Source organism: Neophocaena asiaeorientalis, unplaced genomic scaffold (assembly GCF_003031525.2).
Source record: "Neophocaena asiaeorientalis asiaeorientalis breed wild unplaced genomic scaffold, Neophocaena_asiaeorientalis_V1.1 scaffold217, whole genome shotgun sequence".
Lineage (NCBI taxonomy): Eukaryota > Metazoa > Chordata > Mammalia > Artiodactyla > Phocoenidae > Neophocaena > Neophocaena asiaeorientalis.
Genome location: NW_020172293.1, coordinates 4,931,362 through 4,950,945, shown reverse-complemented (window position 1 = coordinate 4,950,945; position 19,584 = coordinate 4,931,362). Strand labels below are relative to the sequence as shown.

Sequence of the window (19,584 nt, the reverse complement as noted above, 5' to 3'; positions counted from 1 at the left end):
ATATACGCACACCATGGTTTGAAATTTTGTTGATATACTTGGCTTTCTTTTTCAGTGCTCAGTTTGCAGGACTACTTTGTGAAGAAGAAGGTAATGGTGCAGATAACGTCCAATACTGTGGCTACTGTAAATACCATTTCAGTAAGCTGGTAAGAATTTGTCTTGAATTTAATTTTAAAATGATAATAATTAGTTTTGACAATAGAGTTGAGTCTTTTATAGAAAAGGCATAATAGCCATTACATTTTTTGGTTGTTTGTGCTTCAGATTAAGTTTGCTTAGCGTGTTCTTTGTTGGGAATTAAAAGCTCTAGTAATTTTAAAAGATTTTGCTTTGCTTGGGTTCATTTATAAAGGTGAATATTCTACTTTAGAATATATATTAATAGTTAATAGTAAATGTTGGTATACATTTAGTAGAAAATACAAATGTGTAAAGAACTCTTTGTAATTTACCACCGTTTTCAGTTAATTTAATTTTTGATGTTTGATTATGTATTTTGTGATTATCACTTGTTTCTCATCTTTTTGCTTTATTACTATTACCCATTTTATTATTTATTTTCATTTTTATTTACTTGGAGATAGTAAACCTGAAACAAGGCTCTTTTGTAACTTCTTGGTTAAAGATCTTGAGAAAAATATATTTAAATACAGCTTTGGAAATATTTTAGATTTGATCACTCTTTACTGTCACATAGTAGCATGGATGAGTTAGTATTATTTGATTAACCATTATGTATTTTGTGTCCATGTTCCTTTGACAGATCAATATTTCCTTAATGCCCCATTGTCTATTTCTCAGTCTTTAGAGGTATCAGATTTGTATACTGAAAATATAAGGCTTCTTTGTTTTTCTTTAGTGTCTCATTGTTATTTTTTATTGTTACCTCTCCCCTGGGAATAGGGCTATTTCTTTCTTTTTAAAAAATAAATAATATCATTAGGGGCCGCTTTCTTAAGAAATGAGCAACTCATGACTCCAGTATTCTGGTTCATGCATATAAAATATTTAAGATTGTACATATATATTGTTTAATATTGAAGACTTTGATTTATTTTAATGACTGTCAAAGAACATTGAAGTGTTCTAAGAGAAATCTTGAGATAGTAAAATTGAAAATGTGCTTTAAAACCACATTGGAATGTTCATTTTCTAAATCAGAGATGATATAGATAAAATATAGAAATAATGAAAGTGGATTTTGACCTTTGCGTAAATAGAATTTTTTCATTGTTACTTATTAATATGCTGTTATTCCATTTGGTGGTTGGGGGAAAAAGTCTGTTTAATAATTTAATAAGATTGTATAAGATCTATGTTTGCATGGAATTTGATCATCTTTTATAGTCACTTTTATCTAGTTTAAACTAGTTATGGTACCACCAAATTTTAACACCTCCAGTAACTCTGTCATACTTTATTATGAATCTGTGTAAGTATTTTAAATAGAAATGTGTAATAGTTTTAGTAATGCTTTGAAAAATGCATGGATCTAATGCTGACATTTCCTTTCATTTTTTTTTTTTCTATATGAACTGCAGAGACAGATTTTTAGAAAATTGTATGCCTTAATACTGAATGTATGAGATTAAAAGGCTTCTTGCTTTTCCTAGTGGCATAAAGTAACTCTTCAGATATTTTCTTTTCTTTTCTTCTAGTCTTGGCATCCTTTTTCAATATGGCATTCTCTATTTTTGGTTGAAACATCTTTAGTTTTTTAAACCAGACGTTGAAAACTATAGTTGATCTCTTTAATGAGGTGGTTTTGTAATAAAATGACAAATAAGCTGCTGCTTGTTTGAAAGTATAGTCTGTTTTCACACTTTTTAATAAACGTACAAAAACATGGCATTAATCTTAGATTTAGGGTTATATTTTCCTTTATAATGCAATATATAATATATGGATGGTGTCTGGAGTATATAGTTTGAAATAGACTTTTTTTTTCCTTCAGTAGACAGTTTATAGTACTTCACACTTGAATTGGTTTAAACCTAACAAAAGATTTCAAATTTTATATACATATACCTATATGTATACATATTTTCTTTTTTAGAAAAAGAGCAAACGGGGATGTAATAGGTCATATGATCAAAGTTTAAGTGATTCTTCCTCTCACTCTCAGGATAAACATCATGAGAAAGAGAAAAAAGTAAGTGGATTTGTTGTTGCTAAATATGTAGCACATCTACTTAATAGATTTTTTTCCCGTTTTTAGATAAAATTAAGTTTCTTGATAGCTGAATGAAAACATTGAAATACTGAAAAATTTTGGCTAATACAGAGTATTAAGTCAAAGAGTAGGTTTAAAATAATATGCCATATTTGTGAATATGGTTGTACCCATTTCAACTGAAAATTTGAAATATTGAAAACTTTATTGAAGGCATGTGAGGGATTTCTTGCATGTGTTACTCTGGTCATCTTTTGAAATCTTTGGGTAACTTTAGCAATAATGGTTTGTTGCTAGATATTATTAACTGATTATTTCACATGTAAGTAAAAATCTCATCAGCCTTTTCCCTTTATAATATAGAACAATTTTGAAGTTCTATATATTCTTGACTGTTATTTTTTCCCCAGTGGTACTAATGGTTTATTATTTTTTTAATGACCAAATGTCATACCATTTGTTTGAGAATATTCTGTCTTTTAATTAAAACACTAAAAGCTTGCCTAATACTAATCTGTCTTCTTCTGACTTACCTGTTTTCTGCTTACATTTTTACTTATTGTAAAGGATATGAGTAATTTTTAGTAAACTAATGATAAGTACTGTAGAATCATTCATAGGACATATTGCCCACATAGGAAAAGGACTGCTATGGATTGTTTTCAACAAAGTGAAGATACAAAGGACTTCTCCAATTAGGAAAGAATATTACTTTTAAACAGTTGGTATAAACTAGTTTGGAAGATATTTCTACAGATTGTGTGAAAAACTAAATCACTTAACATTTTCATGTTTGTAAATACTTAGGAATTTGGTTAGAATTTGTTTCTTTTTTCAAGGTAAACATTTTGAAAGCTTAAATTTTTTGTTTTGAGATTAATTTTCCAATTATTAGTGAATAATAATTAATAACTTTATATTCTCCTTCCGAACATTTGTTAGGTTTATATATTTTTGGTAGATCTTAGGCAACAAGTACACATATTCATTTTGAGTTCTTTAACGAGGTGGTTTTGTGATAGTGACAATAGTAGGGTTTGATTTTGCTGTTTATTATTGCTTGTGTTGCTCATGGAAAAATGGCAGATTTGGTTTAATTGGCCGTTTTTGTAACAAGCATTGTGAGATTTTATTTAAACTTTTTAATCATGATTGAGGAAGTCTTAGGTAGGGCTTATTATAAATTGTGAAAAGGGAAGTCATACCAATGATGTTCTTATATTCTGCCATTTCATGGGATTATCTGTTTAAAGAAGTATTTGCTGTATGACCATATTTATCTTAATCTATGCCCTGTCATGTTATTTTTAATGGACAATTATTAAATGTAGTACAGTATTTAATAAATACGGTACTGGTGACTATTTATTAATCTTTTTTTCCTTCTAGGAATGAATTAAAGTTTTCATTTTATGAGTTTTTGCAGTCGTTGAATACTGTATTAAAAAACAATGTATTAAGTTAGTCAAACTTGTTTAACTTTAAATTCTAGCTGTTGGTATTTTCATTAGTATATAAATACTATTTGAATTTTACTTTTAGCACGTATAAGTTTAGTACAACTTGATTTTGTTGTCAGACTTAAAATCAGTTTGTGCATTTTATTTTCTAATAATTAAGATTTTCTGATAATCTATGAAGGCTGTGAGATAAACATACTATACATTTATTATTATTGTTAGACTTGTTTGCTTGCCTTAGGAATATTCGGGGAGGGACTTTCTTATTATGGTATGATGTTAAGTGATGACGTAACTGGAAAGATAGGGTGTTACAGACTGTCTTTCTCTTCATCCCTCCTTACCTCTTTTAAGACTTTAACATCTAATAGGGTTGTCTTGAAAATATGCATATCGTGTTATAAAATGTTTTGACAAGTAGTACTTACAATCTATTTGGATTTTACTAATTTAAAATACTATATGTTATGAACTAAAATTTGGTGATATTGTTCATAAGATATGTTAGAATCATGTTCCCTGTGAATTCTTTTATCTGTGTTCATTCTGTCACATGTTTATTAAGTTATAAATAAGTGATGATAAAGAATATTTAATACTAAATATTGTATTATCCAACTCACTTATTTTTAAATGAAATCAATTTACAAGTTAACTTTTTATATATAACTATAAGAAAATTAAAAAAATATTGGGCTGGCCAAAAAGTTCGTTCGGGTTTTCCATAAGCTACAAAAACCAGAACGAACTTTTTGGCCAACCCAATACTTAGCCTTTGCTTTTGAGAGAATTACTGTGTGGCCCAAGATATATTATTACTGGTTAGATATTAACTGTGAAATGCCAGCAAGGAGAGAGGAAAAGCTAATCGTGAGATATACCTTTGAATTAGAGACAGTTTCTCTAAAAATCGGCTTATATATTTTTAAAAGAATCAAAGTACATGTTTGAAATGAATGAAAAGCTATGCATATTATAGGAGGGTCTTAATTCAATCATGAAATAGTTTGGATCATGATCATTACTATTTAAGAAGAATATGTTCTAAGACTATTAATGTCAATTAATGCTCATTGTAAAATAGAATTTTTTTTTTAAGCCTAGTGTTTTTGTGTTTACAGAAGCACTGCCATAGAGTGAGATGTGGGCAAAAGTTAGGAAATGGAAATGCATATCAGACTTGGAGACATGCCATTGTTTTGCGAGGCTCCGAGCTTCAGAAAGGATTTTTTTCCTAAAGGCTAAGTTGGAGGTCATCATTTAGAAATCAGTGGTTATTTTTTGCATTGAGATAATCTGTACCAGTGCATTTGATCCTCACTTTATCCTCTTCCCACTCATCAATGTTAACTTATATTGTATCAGTAGTATAGTATTATGCTAGACTAGACTTACAATACTTTACAGCCACATTAACATTAGTGGCAGTGTATCTTATGGAAATTTACTCATTTCCAAATAGGTATGACAGAAATCCAGCTGTCCCCTACTACAATTAGAGGGATTTATCTCCCATCCTGTACTCCACCCCCTTACTTGCCCTTGGTTCCATTCTGTTATTAATAACTGGCAACAGATGAAGGAGTTATTGCTAGTATAAATACTGTTAGGGTGCTTTGGGAGGTTGGGGGAGATAGGCTTTTTGGTTAGTGTTTTGTGAACCTCAGGGAATTGACTGGACTTCCCTTTTGTTTAGGACTGTTCATGTCTTCGAAGAGAACTGGGCTACTTCTTTGGTCCTTGGAGGAATAAAACTCAATCACAGAGCTGTCATTACTTCTCTGTATTTTTGGGTTTTTTTTAAGTTTTCAGTCTGAGAGTCACCCGTTACACACACACACTTTTTGTACTTCCCTTTGGAAATCTTCCACTCAGGTTAAAGCTTTAAGCTTCTACGTGTGCAAAGAGTTAAGAGAGGGGAGAGGGCAGGGCTTTGCAGGAACAGAATGTTTGGAGTGTGTGGTGGGGCTGAAGAGTGACGGGAGATGAGACTATTTAATTAAGAAGGTCATTTCCACAAGTAGAGAACCAACGTATGGACACCACAGGGGGAAACGGGGTGGGTGGGATGAACTGGGAGGTTGGGATTGACATATATACACTAATATGTATAAAATAGATAACTAACGAAAACCTGCTGTATAGCACAGGGAACTACACTTTGCTGTACAGTAGAAACTAACACAACACTGTAAAACAACTATACCCCAATTAAAAAAAAAGGTGTCATTTCATGAATAGTTTTATAAGTAATGCTAGTTTTATCCTTCATCCTGGGGTGTTGGGCAGCCAGCCAGAAGGATTAACATCTTTTTTTTTTTTAAAACTTTTGATTTTGCAGTAATTTTAGACTTGTGGGAAAAGTTGCAAAAATACTACACATTATTTCTCTACACCATTCACCCAGACTCCCAAGATGTTAGCATTTCATCCTGTTAGCTTTATCATGTCCTCCCTTCCTCTCCCGCCTTTGCCCTCTTTCGCTCACTTTTCTATGTATAATCTTTTTTCTGAACTTGAGACAGTAAATTATAATGCCCTGTTAGCCTAAGTCCTTTAATGTGTAGTTTTAATAAAAGGGGAAATTTCCTACATGATTACAGTACAATGGTCAAAGACAGTAAATTAACATTGTTGCAGAACTATTAGATCTATAGATCCTATTTGAATTCCACCCACTAATGTCCTCCATACTAAAAGAGGGAGACTTTTTTAGTTCTGGTTCAGAATCCAATCCAGGATCACATGTTGCAGTCAGTTGTCCTGTCTCTTACTTAGTTTTTCCCAGTCTGGAATATTTCCTCATTCTTTCTTTCTCTTTCCTGACCCTGACACCTGACATTGTTTCAGGTTCTCTGAGGCTCACTAAATCTTAACAGTGGATTTTACAGTCATACCCTTGCTTTGCTCTCATATAGTGGTTTTCTGACAGTAGCCTAGATTTTATGTTTTTCTGGAAGCTAGTCCTTACTTTAGCATTGTTTGCTGTCTGGAAAGACTGGCAACTTATAAAACCAGCAGGTCTTGGTTCCTTTTTTGTCAGTGGTTTTCCTAGTTTATCTCTATACTGCTTTTTACTATAAATAGCAAAAAGACTGCACTTTCAACATATTACCTAGAAAATCTCCTTGTTAAATCATACAATACATTGAGTACACTTTCTCTTTTCTATGTGACCATGGGCATAATGTTGCTAAATGTTGTTACTGCATAACAAGAACCCCCTTTCCTCTAATTTTCAAGTACATTTTTTTCTCTTTTAAGCCCTCCTTAGCAGCCTCCTGAAAGGCTAGGAATAGTCTCTTCCATGCTCGTTAGGCTTTCACGCATCATCTCCTAAAAGTCCTTCCAACTCCTGCCCACTGAGAAATAGGATAATACCTGGAGGAATATGTAAGATTAAGGTATGGTAATGGACAAAGAAGAATATTGTCTTGCCCTGTTTGGGGGGTGGTGGGAGGGGTGGAAGAAAAGAGGTGGCGTGTATGTGAGTAACTTTGCTACCTGAAAACTGGGTTCGCCTCTTGGTGGGTGTTGAGCCAAAAGACACAACCAAGCCAAAGACTGGGAAGGGGGAAAGATTTATTATTTACAGCAAGTAAGGAGAACACCAGGGATCTCTCCCAAAGCGGTATCTCTTCAAACAGCAGAAGTGGGGAAGTTTTAAGCCAAGGGTACATGCATATTCATGAAGGGGCTTGAGTAGAGGAGAATTCAGCATAGAATTGGGGCAGAAGTTGAGAGTCCAAGCTTTAGTTGATTAAAGTCAGGAGGGGTCAGAAAAGGTCGACATCATCTGTTTCATCCTCCACCTTGGGTGGGGGGCCTTAATTCCTGCAGAACTCAAGACAGGTATCAGATTGTTATGTATATCCCTTGAGGAGGAACTAGGACCCTGTTTTATTGCTGAACTATTGTTTCTTTTTTAAAAAATTAATTTATGGCTGTGTTGGGTCTTTGTTGCTGCACGTGGGCTTTCTCTAGTTGCGGTGAGCAGGGGCTACTCTTCGTTGTGGTGTGTGGGCTTCTCATTATGGTGGCTTCTCTTGTTGCAGAGCACAGGCTCTAGGTGCACAGGCTTCATAGTTGTGGCACATGGGCTCAGTCGTTGTGGCTCGCGGGCTCTAGAGCACAGGCTCAGTAGTTGTGGTACACGGACTTAGTTGCTCCGCGGCATGTGGGATCTTCCCTGACCAGGGCTCGAACCCGTGTCCCCTGCATTGGCAGGCAGATTCTTAACCACTGCGCCACCAGCGAAGTCTTGAATTATTGGTTCTTGACTGCATTTGTTACCAAGTCCAAGCTTCCTCTACTTGCATCAAGACAGGCCAGTGAAGCGCAGACGAGGTGTTGAGGCAAGGAATACAACTTTATTCGGAAAGTTGGCAGACTGAGAAGGTGGCAGACTGGTGTCTCCGAAAAACCATATTATATATGGGGTTTGGATGCCAGTTTCTTTTATAGCACAGAGAGGGGGAGATGAGGAAGTAAAGTAAAGAGGCCGTAAGTTTAGCAAATATCCCCTGGAATGGCCAGCCTCTGTGAGGGAGTGTGTTAATTTCTTCTTTCTTGCAGCCATCCACAGGCGGGCAGGGTCGGATTGTCTCCCGGTGAGCTGAACAGAGGCACTTTAGTTTAACATTCAGGCAGAGGGGCAGGGTTCCCTGAGGCAGGCCATTATATATGATTAAAATAACAAAAGCAGCAAAAAGCAAAGGTTAAAATCAAACAGATCGAACTTGCAGTCTGATTTAGCTCTTCCCTGTTAATTTTCCTTTGTTCCTGCATTTCCCTCATTTCCTGTAAGATCAATAATTATGGAGACCCGTTCCATTGTGGCCAGGCTTAGATCACAAAATGGCTTAGGCCAGAAATGGCTTCTCTTATGTCAAGAAAGCCATGCCTGGTTCTCTTTCTCCGAGACCCCCTACCCGATGTGCTTACAACTTCGGGTCACCTGGATAATGGAGCAGAGAAAGTAGACGAGGGCAGAATCCTAGGGGAGATACTGCTAAGCAGGTTGGATATTAGGATAAGGAGACAAGTTATTTTCAAAAGTGTTTAAAGTGAAACTAGGGAATGGGGCATATAGATTTGGAGGAATTGTTGCAGCAAGGGCCTGGAAGAACTCAGTGAGGTCCCAAGAACAAGTTAAGAGAGTGAGTTAACTTCAAGGTTGTGAAGAAAGAATAGATCATAGTGGTTGAATATTTCATTGGTCAGTTTTGGCATCAGTTGTTGGGAGACAGTTCTCCATGGGACTCTGACATTTGTACACGTCTTGTGAGCAGAGACTTCAACTGCCTTTGTTTAACTTTTCGAAGTTTTTATATAATAAATAGCCTTGGAAAATGGAGGCACCATCCAGAGCAAGGGCAGAGTTGCATATAGTCTTGGGAGATACAGAGATAATACCTCTTTCTGGGGTAATTGGCAGGCATGCTTACTGTTCAGAATTGGGTTCCCTAAGCCCAAGATTGCTCTCCTTAAATGCAACCCACTCTGTGTGCAAGTGTCATCTGGCCTCCTTCGGGTTATCCTGTCAGAATTGGGGGTTGGGGAATGATGCAAATGCTGACACTCTGGCTACTGCTATTGCTATGAGTAATAGAGCCCTCTGTGTCCAGCCCAGGAGTCTTGTGTCTTCTTCCAGCACTCATGAAACTGGTGGGCTAATTGTTAGCTTGTAAGTACGGTAAGATCTTAGACCCTTCAAATTTTGGGGCACAAGATGTGATTATAGGCATACCAAAGGAGAATCTTAAGTGAAAGCCATTGGAACTGAGAATGTTTGGGGACCCTGAGGGTTGTCCACATAGGATTGGCCTTATCTGTTTAACACACTCACTCTTGTGGTCCGGAGTATTGGGTTACTGTGGTTGAAGATCTTAGCAAGGTCACAAGGAGTAGGGAAGAGTTACCTAAAGAAAAATAATGGGCAGACAAAAACAGGAGATATCTGTTAATAAATGATGGAGCAAGGATTTAAGACCAAGCATGCCTGACTCCAAAGTCTGTGGATCTTTTTTTCACAAGTCTTTCTGCCTTTTATGTGGAGGTTTAATAATCACATTTCTTTAAAAGTTAGATAAATCAGATGTATTACAAATCGAACTTTTTTTGGTCTTAGTACAAATGGTGCAGTTTTCACGTGTTCTAAAAGGAATGCTAATACAAAGAATCTCTCGTGAATCCTCTGCTTTGTTCCAGGAAGTTCTTACTTAGACTAGCGTTTGGGAGAAGAGATTTATAAAGAGCTTGTAACTTAGGAGGGAAAGATTCCTTGTCAAAAGAGGATAAACAGCCAAGTTACAAGTAGATGTGAATAGCCTTTTTGAAATTTTGCTTGAATTTAGATATTAAAGATAAACATTAATACAGTTTGCATCAATTAAATACCATGCCCATGAAATGGAATTTTATGACTAATTGAATTGGCTGAGGGACTGATTTCTTTATTCAGTAGAGTTACTATCTTTTATAAAGTTGAGATTACACATAATGTGAAGACTTAAATTCATTTAGGTGTTAAGAGTTGAATTCCAACTGTCTAAAATCTTAGAATTATGGTGACTGTAACAAATATTTTCCATTAATAGTAAAAGTTCGTTAATATACTTATTTCCTATGTTACACTATCTAGTTTAATTTCCTTTTCCATAGATGAAGAATAGGGACATTAATGTTTAATTGAATTTAATAAATGTTTATGTAGCATCTACTTTATATAGTCCATATCCAAATATTTCCTGTTGTCCCAATAATGTTCTTTGTAGCTGCCTCAAAAGAAATTGATCCAGGATTCAGTTAAGTATCAAACATTGCATCTAGTTACATCTCTTTAGTCCTCAAGCTTTTCTACCTTTCGCAATGTTGACATTTTTGAAGGTTCTATACTAGTTGTTTTGCAGCATGTCCCTCAACTGGGATTTGTCTTTTTCATTTCCTTTTGATTAGATTTATGTTAAGCATACTTGGTAGAAATACCACATAAGTGGTGTATAGTTCACAGTACATCATAACCTTTTTTTTTTTTTGCTATCATTGTATCATATTCTTTCAGTGGGGATGGTATTTAGAAACCATTTTTCTTTGGAGTAAGTCCCTGTCCTAGAATGGACCCTTACCTGGAAGGTTAATTGAGACCCCACTTCAGCCCTTCTTATAGGAGGCTGCTTGCATTTATCTGGTATTGGCCATTGCAAAACCCTTTCTTGTTTCAGCTGCTGTCCTTAAATTAGCCCTTAGTGCTTTACAGTGGATACCGTTGGTGATTTTGTGGTTTTCCTGTGGTTTCCTTCTCCACTCACAAATGCTGTTACCATGCAGATCTTGTAGTTCTTTGTTCCACTCTGTTTGTATTTTGGGGTTGATGGAAGTACTTTGACACTTGGTTTTGTTGTAAAATGTTATTCCATGGATTTTTGGTTTTCCTAAATTGTCTGTTTTTATATGGGGATTCAGAGAGATTGAGAAACTACTCTGTTGCCACCATATTTCCTTTGTTAATTTCTTTCTTGTTCTTTTATTATTTGTTTATTTTATTTATTTTATTTTTGGCTGAGTTGGGTCTTTGTTGCTGCACGCGGGCTTTTCTCTGGTTGTGGCGAGCTGGGGCTACTCTTTGTTGCGGTGCGTGGGCTTCTCATTGTGGTGGCTTCTCATTGCGGAGCATGGGCTCTAGGCACATGGGCTTCAGTAGTTGTGGCACGTGGGCTCAGTAGTTGTGGCTCATGGGCTCTAGAGTTCAGACTCAGTAGTTGTGGCACATGGGCTTAGCTGCTCTGTGGCATCTGGGATCTTCCTGGATCAGGTCTCGAACCTGTGTCCCCTGCATTGGCAGGTAGATTCTTAACTACTGTGCCACCAGGGAAGCCCTTTCTTGTTACTTTAAAAGGGGGTTCACTATTATTGTATCTTCTTTTATTGTCTGTTTATAAAGACTATTGACTTTTATATATTAATTGTGTATCAGTTATCTTATTGTCTGAGGTAGTAGTAGTACAAAGTATTTTTACAGTACTGTTTTACCAAATACTTTGTGACATAACAGTTGTATTTTAAAAGCAAGTGATTTTGTTTTGTTTGGTTTGTTTCTGCTATTCCCTATTTTTTTAAAAATAAATTTATTCATTTTATTTATTTTTGGCTGCGTTGGGTCTTTGTTGCTGTGCGCAGGCTTTCTCTAGTTGTGGCGAGCGGGGGCTACTCTCCCTTGTGTGGGCTTCTCATTGCCGTGGCTTCTCTTATTGAGGAGTACGGGCTCTAGGCATGCAGGCTTCAGTAGTTGTGGCACGCGGGCTCAGTTGTGGCACACGAGCTTAGTTGCTCCGTGGCATGTGGGATCTTCCCGGCCCAGGGCTCGAACCCGTGTCTCCTGCATTGGCAGGCGGATTCTTAACCACTGCACCACCAGGGAAGCCCCTGCTATTCCCTATTTTTAAACTGAAAAAATAATCTCAGTTGTAGCATTTCAATTAACTGGGGGAATGGATGAAGAAAAAGTAAACAGTGTATAGACAGAATGTATTATATAAACAGTTTGGGGCAGCTCTCCAACTGCTTAAACTTCTCTGTGTGAGCTTGTTTCAATTCTTTAACGATAGTGATAATGACAAGGGCCCTAGGTTTCTCTCTGTCTGTGGTAGTTATCACTCCTAATTTTTAAAGTGGTAGAATATACATAAGATTTACTGTTTAAACCATTTTAAAATGTGCAGTTCAGTGGCACTAAATACATTTATATTGCTGTGCGCCCATCACCACCATCCATCTGCAAAACTCTTTTCATCTTGCAGAACGGAAACTCTGCAACCAGTAAGCAGTAACTCCACCTCCCCCCAACTCCCCCCTCAAGCCCCTGGCAGCCACTATTCTACTTTGTGCTTTTAGTAATTTGAGTACTCTAGATTCCTCTTATAAGTGGAATATTCTGTTATATGTACATGCCACATTTTGCTTATTCATTTATTTGTTGATGGAGACTTGGGTTGCTTCCACATTCTAGCTGTTGCGAATGAATAATGCTGCTGTGAACATGGGTGGGTATACAATATCTCTTCAAGCTTCTGCTTTCAGCTCTTTTGGGTATATATCCAGAAGTGGAATTGCTGGATCACATGGTGATTCTGTGTTTAATTTTTTGAGGAGCCGCTATACTATTTTCCATAGCAGCTGTACCATTTTACATTTCTACCAACAGGGTTTCCAGTTTCTCCACATCCTTGCCAGCACTTATTTTTTGTTTTTGCTTTTCTCAGTGGTAGTTTTGTTCCTTCATTATGATAAGTTATTTGGTCTTCAGCTCTTTGTTTATTTTCTTGGGGCTGATTATTGTTAAATAAACTTTGTCTCATAGTTACATTAGAGGAAAAGTGAGAGGAGTACATTCAAATGTAAATTTTTATTGATTTATTGTGAAGTTCTAGACTAGACCACAGTTAAGTAAGTTAAATAGCCACATGCGGCAAGTAGATACCATATTGGAAGCATGGCTTTAGAAGATAGTGAGAGCCTGGTTCATGTTTACGGTTTCTGGATAAATATTAGTGTTACTTTGTTTAAATTATGAAGTGTTTTTATTCTGTTTCTTGTTTTGTTTACTTCATCATGAAGTAAATGTGGGAATCACATGGGCACTAAAAGCTTTAGGTTCAACCACTAATAGGTAAGGAATTACTTTGTACTAAGTCTTCCAGGTAACCAGTAGACTGGAAAGTTTTCGTGATAAAAAAATAACGGGCATAATAATAATTTATTCTTTTCAAAAATATTTGTTTATTTGGCTGTGTTGGATTTTAGTTGCGGCACGTGGGCTCTAGAGGGCATGGGCTCAGTAGTTGCATCGCCTGGGCTTAGCTGCCCTGTGGCATGTGGGATCTTAGTTCCCCGACCAGGGATCCAACCTGCATCCTCTGCATTGGAAGGCAGATTCTTAACCGCTGGACCACCAAGGAAGTCCCCAATAATAATTTATTCTTAATTGATGAATTATTAGGTGACACTGCTTAGAGGATGGCTACCTATTATGATTCTGTGTGGTAAAATCAATCACTCAGTAACGTTTTTACTGAATAAATTGTTGTGTAGGCCTATTTTTTTTCAAACCTTAATTGTCGTATATAACCACAGCTGAATTTTTAAAAAAGAAATGTGAAGTGGTAGTGGTTTCTGAAATTGAGTACTGCTAGCTTAGGTTAGGCTGAATGGTTAAAATAAATATACACGTGAGTCAGAGCGAGATTGGTCCAGTGAGAAGAAAATAAAGTCCTTGTGGAAATTTGGCAGAAGTTTCCTGTGAGGCAGTAGGAAATGCTAAATGAAAGCAGTGTTATTTTAGAAACGTTTTGAATGTTGTCATTGATTTTTCTTAAGGAGATATGAGAGGACGGTGTTCCCAATTACATGAACAATATCTTCAGAGTACAAAAGCTAGAAACTTCATAGTATTTTGAACATGGAGAAGGTTCAGTTTGTTGAAAACATGGGGTAGGGGAATAAGAATGATAAGCATGAAAATATAGGTTGGGGCCATTTATGACAATTTCAGTAAGAGGAGTTTGCATTTAATCGTGGTATGAGGAAGATTATTCACCCAGTTTTGTATGAGGGGACAGAATTTGTGAACTACTATGATGACTGATAGTTCTGTTTATAACATTTATCTAAGTTTTATGTAGTTGTCTTCCCCATTGAAACAATGGAATTTCACCATAAATTTTTGTCCTATTTACATTTTTATTATCAGCATTTGTGTACTGAATAAATAAATAATTTTACTTAATAAGTAATTGAAATAAGGAGACCAGTTTGTAGAATGATGATGATGACAACTACAATGACAACCACGCAGCGATAATTAACATTTACTGTATGTTAGACCTTGTTCTAGGTACTTTACATGTATTATTAACTCATAGAACCCCCAACAACAAACTTGTGCGATAAGTACAGTTATTATTATTTTTTACAGATATGAAAACTATGCCATAGAAGTTTAACAGCGTGCACAAGCTAATAGTGAATAAGATAGAGCCGAATGTGAGCCCACACAGTCAGGCTCCTGAGTCCATGCTCCTTAACCACTGTATTATGTTGCTTAAGCACGTTAGCCTGAATCAGATTAAAAGTGATGAAGTCTAAACTGAGTTTATATGAATGGAAAGATACGGGAAATGATATTCAAGGCACTGAAGCAATAAAATCTATAAGGCCCGGGATCTGATTGGTAGTAGTGGGGCAAGGGGAAGAGTGCATTGTAAGTGATAGATGGTTACAGGCTGTCTTCACTAGGGGCATGCTACCACCATAAGTACAAGTAGGGCCTTGAGGAAAAAGTAAACATTATAATTACTCATTATAATGAGTAAACATTATAAAAAGGAGGAACTGATAATTCTGATTTTAGTCACATTACGTCTGGTGGAATGGGAAACATTTTAAAGGCAGTTAGAAGTGTGAGACTGGAGTTTGAGATGGGTTAGGCTAGATGTATATTTGATTCAAGTAAGTGAAATTATTACTATTTTAAGAGTTGTAAATTATGATTAATATTGTAAAATAAGGAGATTGATTTGATAGCAAAAACGAAGAGTTGTCAGAAAGACTTAAGTGATGAGGCTTTGCTTGGACTGAGGTATTGGCACATTACACGTAACAGAAGGGAAAAACAATTTGTTTGAATCATATTCTACCCATTGCCTCCAAACAAGCTTTGGGTTTTTTTTTTTTTTTTAAACATTATTCTTTTTTTGTCAAATAATGATGCTCTTCAGTTTTCATTTTCTTCTTTTCTTTCTTCCATCTCAGTTCAAGTCCAGCACTTAGTTCTGGCTTTCTCATGAAGCTAGACTTTGTCTTGTGTGACTCACGCTGTATCTCTTGCTTTGGATATCTTTTACACAATTTTCTTATGTTTTCATTTCACTTTTTTACTACTAGTTGTCATTAGTATATGTCTAACTGCCAGGCTATATTGTGTTTTGTTTTGTTTTTTGTTTTTGGCCGTGCTGTGTGGCATTTGGGGGATAGTTCCCTGACCAGGGATCAAGCCCATGCCCCTTGCAGTGGAAGCTCGGAGTCCTAACCACTGGACCACCGGGGAATTCCCTACATTGTGTTTCAAAACTGATCCGTATCTTTTGTACTTAACTGTTTTTTCCACAGTGCCTAAAAATATGGTTTCTTGAACACAGTGAAACCATGTGAAATGCTTGCTTTTTAAACAAACCCAGAGTTTTAAGTATGGGGGTAATGACATAAAGGTAGTATTATTGACAACTTTTGAGTAATTAAGAACTGATTTGGGAGGATTTATAGTTTTAGTTGCATTGACTATACTGTAGTAGTTACATATACATTTATAGGAATGTGAAACTGGAGCACAGGATGTTAATGGAGTAAGAGGGGTCTGCTGAGGTCATGAAAAGGGATAATCTCTGATGAGACGTTGAGAAGGGATGGACTTTTATCCATGGAAGAAGAAAACGATTTAGTATTTAATGTTGCAAACTGGATATACTTGTTAAGCAGGCAGAGAGAAGTTAAAGTGAGCATTAAATCATTTATTATTCATTCCTTTGTGTGATTACATAGTTTGTTTCCTTAACTTTTTCAGCCTCTAGAGTATGCCCACATCCCTTGCTTCATGGCCCACTTCGTCTCTTTAAAGCCAGCAACGTTGCAGCTCTCTGATCAGTCTTCAGTAGTCGTATATCTTCCAGTGACTCTCTTCTTTTGCCTCCTTTTTTCACTTTAAGGATCCCTGTGATTGCATTGGGCCTGCTGGATAATCCAGGATAAGTAAATATACTTATATATGCAAAGTGCCTTTTGCCATGTAAGGTAACATATTTACAGATTCTGAGGGTTAGGGTTTAGACATCTTTCAGTACCATTATTTTACCTTCCACAGAAGTGTTGTCTGGTGCTGTGAGAATGGCTTGAATTCTGCCTCCTAGTGCAGTGATGACATGTATTTTTGGATCAGTTTAGCAGGTACTGAGGCTGAATAGCTGCTGCAACCCAGTGCATACCACATACCATTTGGTTTCGGTTTAGTTGAACTAGTCAGTGAACCAAGCTCAGTGTTGAAGGGAAGCTCTATGAATTGAGGTCCACATTAAGCCAACAGCTTTGCATCAGGTGACAGAACAGAGGTAGCTGTCACATTTTAAATACAAAGCTGAGATGCTGATGGGACCAGGGCAGTTGTGTTCTTGAATATACCATTTCCATTTGACAAGTGAGGAATTTGGGGCCCTTGCCATTGCCACATTGTTAGTCATTAAGTCTGACTTAATATTAGACATCATAGGCTGGAGAGTCACATTGTTCTGTGGGTCTAGTTTTGACAAGAGCCCACTGGCAAGCTAATAGCTACTTTTCAAAAAGGGGTGCCCCTGATAGCTGTGTCAGGGAGGCAACAAATCTAGAACCCCAATGGGAGCCTCTGGGTAGAGGCTTTTTGCCAGAGTCTCAAATGAGCAAAATCATCAGTCACAAAACTTGTAGCTCAAGTGCATAATGAGGATTGTGGGGCGCTGAAGGTAGAAAGTATTAGCTTCCTTCTTCCCACTGTGAATCTTTCCACTGATGCTGGTGCCTTTTTCTTCCATAGGTCCCGGTAAGATAGTAATCTGGGTAACTGTGTGACAGAACCATAAAAATTTGTGTCTCTGCTGTCTCCAAATTCTCCAGCATACTTGGATGGGCGCCTGTGGCCATTAGTTGATTTCTCTTTGGGGACTGGGAAATCTTATCCTCATCTCTAATCATTTTTCTTATTAAAGCAACTGTGATCACCTTAAAGGCTGAGGAGGTTGAGGAAGAGTGAGAGACTCGGGGGGTAGAGATGGCTCCACACTGTTAAATTCACCTTTGGGTTTAGTTTCAATTTCCAAGGGCATGACGGCTGCTGGTGGGTTAACCAAACAAATTTCCCGTGTTTTCAGCATTCACAGTGCTCTATATTGTGACATCCTCATGGGTGACACCATTTATTTCAGCCCAGGGGACCCCGTGATTCAGCAGCCACTTTGCACTCTCTGGTCAACTTGATTTTGGCTCGCACAGTAGGAACCCGTTTTGGAGAGCTCTCCTCAGTCCAGGGTATCTGCCACCCAATACAAAGTTAAACTCTCAGGTTTTCACCTAGTTTCAATAAGGTGGCTAGTTTCATAAAGACTGGGAGAGTTTTTCAGGGTGGCAGTGGTGATTGGAAAAATTTATCTAGATTTCTCATTCTCCAGTGGGTCATCTTTATTATACTGTAAATGCTTTATTAATATTGTAAATCCAACCTGGGGCATCAAGAGCCTGAATACTACTCTTCTAAGTCTCAACTGTAATTTCTCATGGGTGTTGGTCTGCCTCTGGGAAATCTCCCTGAGATTTCCTGACCAAAGCTGCCTTATAGCAACCAGGATCCACTGCAAAAATATCTGAAGTCTTTTATTGTCATCTCTAATTGAATTTAAAGTTGGCTCGATAGATCGCAGGTGGTATTGAGCTGTGAGGCAACCCAGCTATTGCCATTCTTCCTTAACATACATTAAGGCCCCTCTACCTGCATTTTTCAAGCGAACCAGGGTTCCTATGATTCACTTTGTTTCTGCCCATAGTGATTGCTTGCCAGTTTCCCTCCTTTTATGCCCAGCATAGGTGAGTGGCTCTGTTACTGTTATCTGAAAAGGGTTAGAACTTTCTGTTCACTAGTTACTATTATGGTAGGATGGAACTGAAGCCAACTGCCAGATTGGTGAGGAAATCATCCTACCTGAAGGTTTTTTTTTTTTAATTGAAGTATAGTTGATGTACAAAATTATATATGTTGCAGGTGTACATATAGTGATTTACAGTTTTTAAAGTTTATACTCTATTTATAGTTATAAAATATTGGCTATATTCCCTGTGTTGTACAATATATCCTTGTAACCTGGAGGAGGTTTTAACAGCCACCTCCTCAGTTCTTCCTCATTATCAGGCAGTAAAATGAAGGACCATTTACTACTTGATTGACCATACGATTTGCTCAATGTTTGTTAGTCATTCCCACAGACTTCCCTCAAATTCCATTAATTGGCCCTTGAGGCCCTTATTCTTCCTCTTCCAGAAAGCCATGTCTCTAACAGCATCACATTCCTATTACCAAACTGTCAAGAACTTTGAAAGAGGTCTGTGATTTTACTCTACTTATAAGGTAACTAGTTAGGAGACAAGAAAATTCTGGGTCAGAGATGAAGTATAGTTTATTACTTAAAGCAGTAGAAGTAGCCAGAGTATCAGTGTTTCTGCACTGCTCCCCCAAGATCCAGTTTCCGTAGGGCAGTGCAAAGAGGACCAGATGACATCTGCTCATGCAGTCTTTTGCATTGCAGTAGAGGTGATCTTAGGGCACCTGAATCTTTTGTAATAGCCAGTAAGTGTGGCTGCCCTTTGCTCCTAAGGTACACATTCTGTTTTCTAAGTCTGATCATTATATGAACAACCTTGAAAAGATAGTTCAGAATGATGGGCAAGTCATTGCCTCATTCTCAAGACATACAGAAACAGTAGAGACTCATGTAAGAACTTTCTCCTAACACGTGACAATCTTCAGATTATGAGGATTAATACAATGTTTATTTTTCATTCACAGCTAAGTCCAGAATGGATGTTGCAGACAGCTTTCTTTCTTATAAGGCATGAATCAGGAATTTAAGTTCCTTCCACCTTGTGACTCGGCCTTCTTTACATTGTTCCTTCGTGGCTGCCGTGTTCACTTTCATTAATCTCTGGAAGAGGAAGGAGCATGGACACTCAATACTTGGGGCTATGAAGGACCAGGCCTAGAGGCAGCACACGTTGTTTTTCATTCAGATTGCGTTTGACTTCAACCCAGTTGAATGCCACATTGAACTGCAAAAGGAAACTGGGAAATATCCAGTTATACTCTGAATAAGAAAAGGA

General features: G+C 37.0%; 1 protein-coding gene across 9 annotated transcripts in view; it reads left to right on the top strand.

Annotated features, from left to right (window-relative positions):
- Positions 1–19,584, top strand: part of MLLT10 (MLLT10 histone lysine methyltransferase DOT1L cofactor) — a 243,475-nt gene that overhangs the window by 113,847 nt on the left and 110,044 nt on the right. For 8 of the 9 annotated variants that reach the window (XR_003005988.1, XR_003005987.1, XM_024765495.1 and 5 more), the window contains 2 exons: positions 56–149; positions 2,060–2,155. Coding sequence is in view for 7 of the 9 variants with exons in the window: in XM_024765495.1 (XP_024621263.1) it covers positions 56–149; positions 2,060–2,155 (190 nt within the window). In the remaining 2 variants the exon portion in view is untranslated. The remainder of the gene's footprint in view (positions 1–55; positions 150–2,059; positions 2,156–19,584) is intronic. The other variant, XM_024765503.1, reaches the window with a different exon arrangement.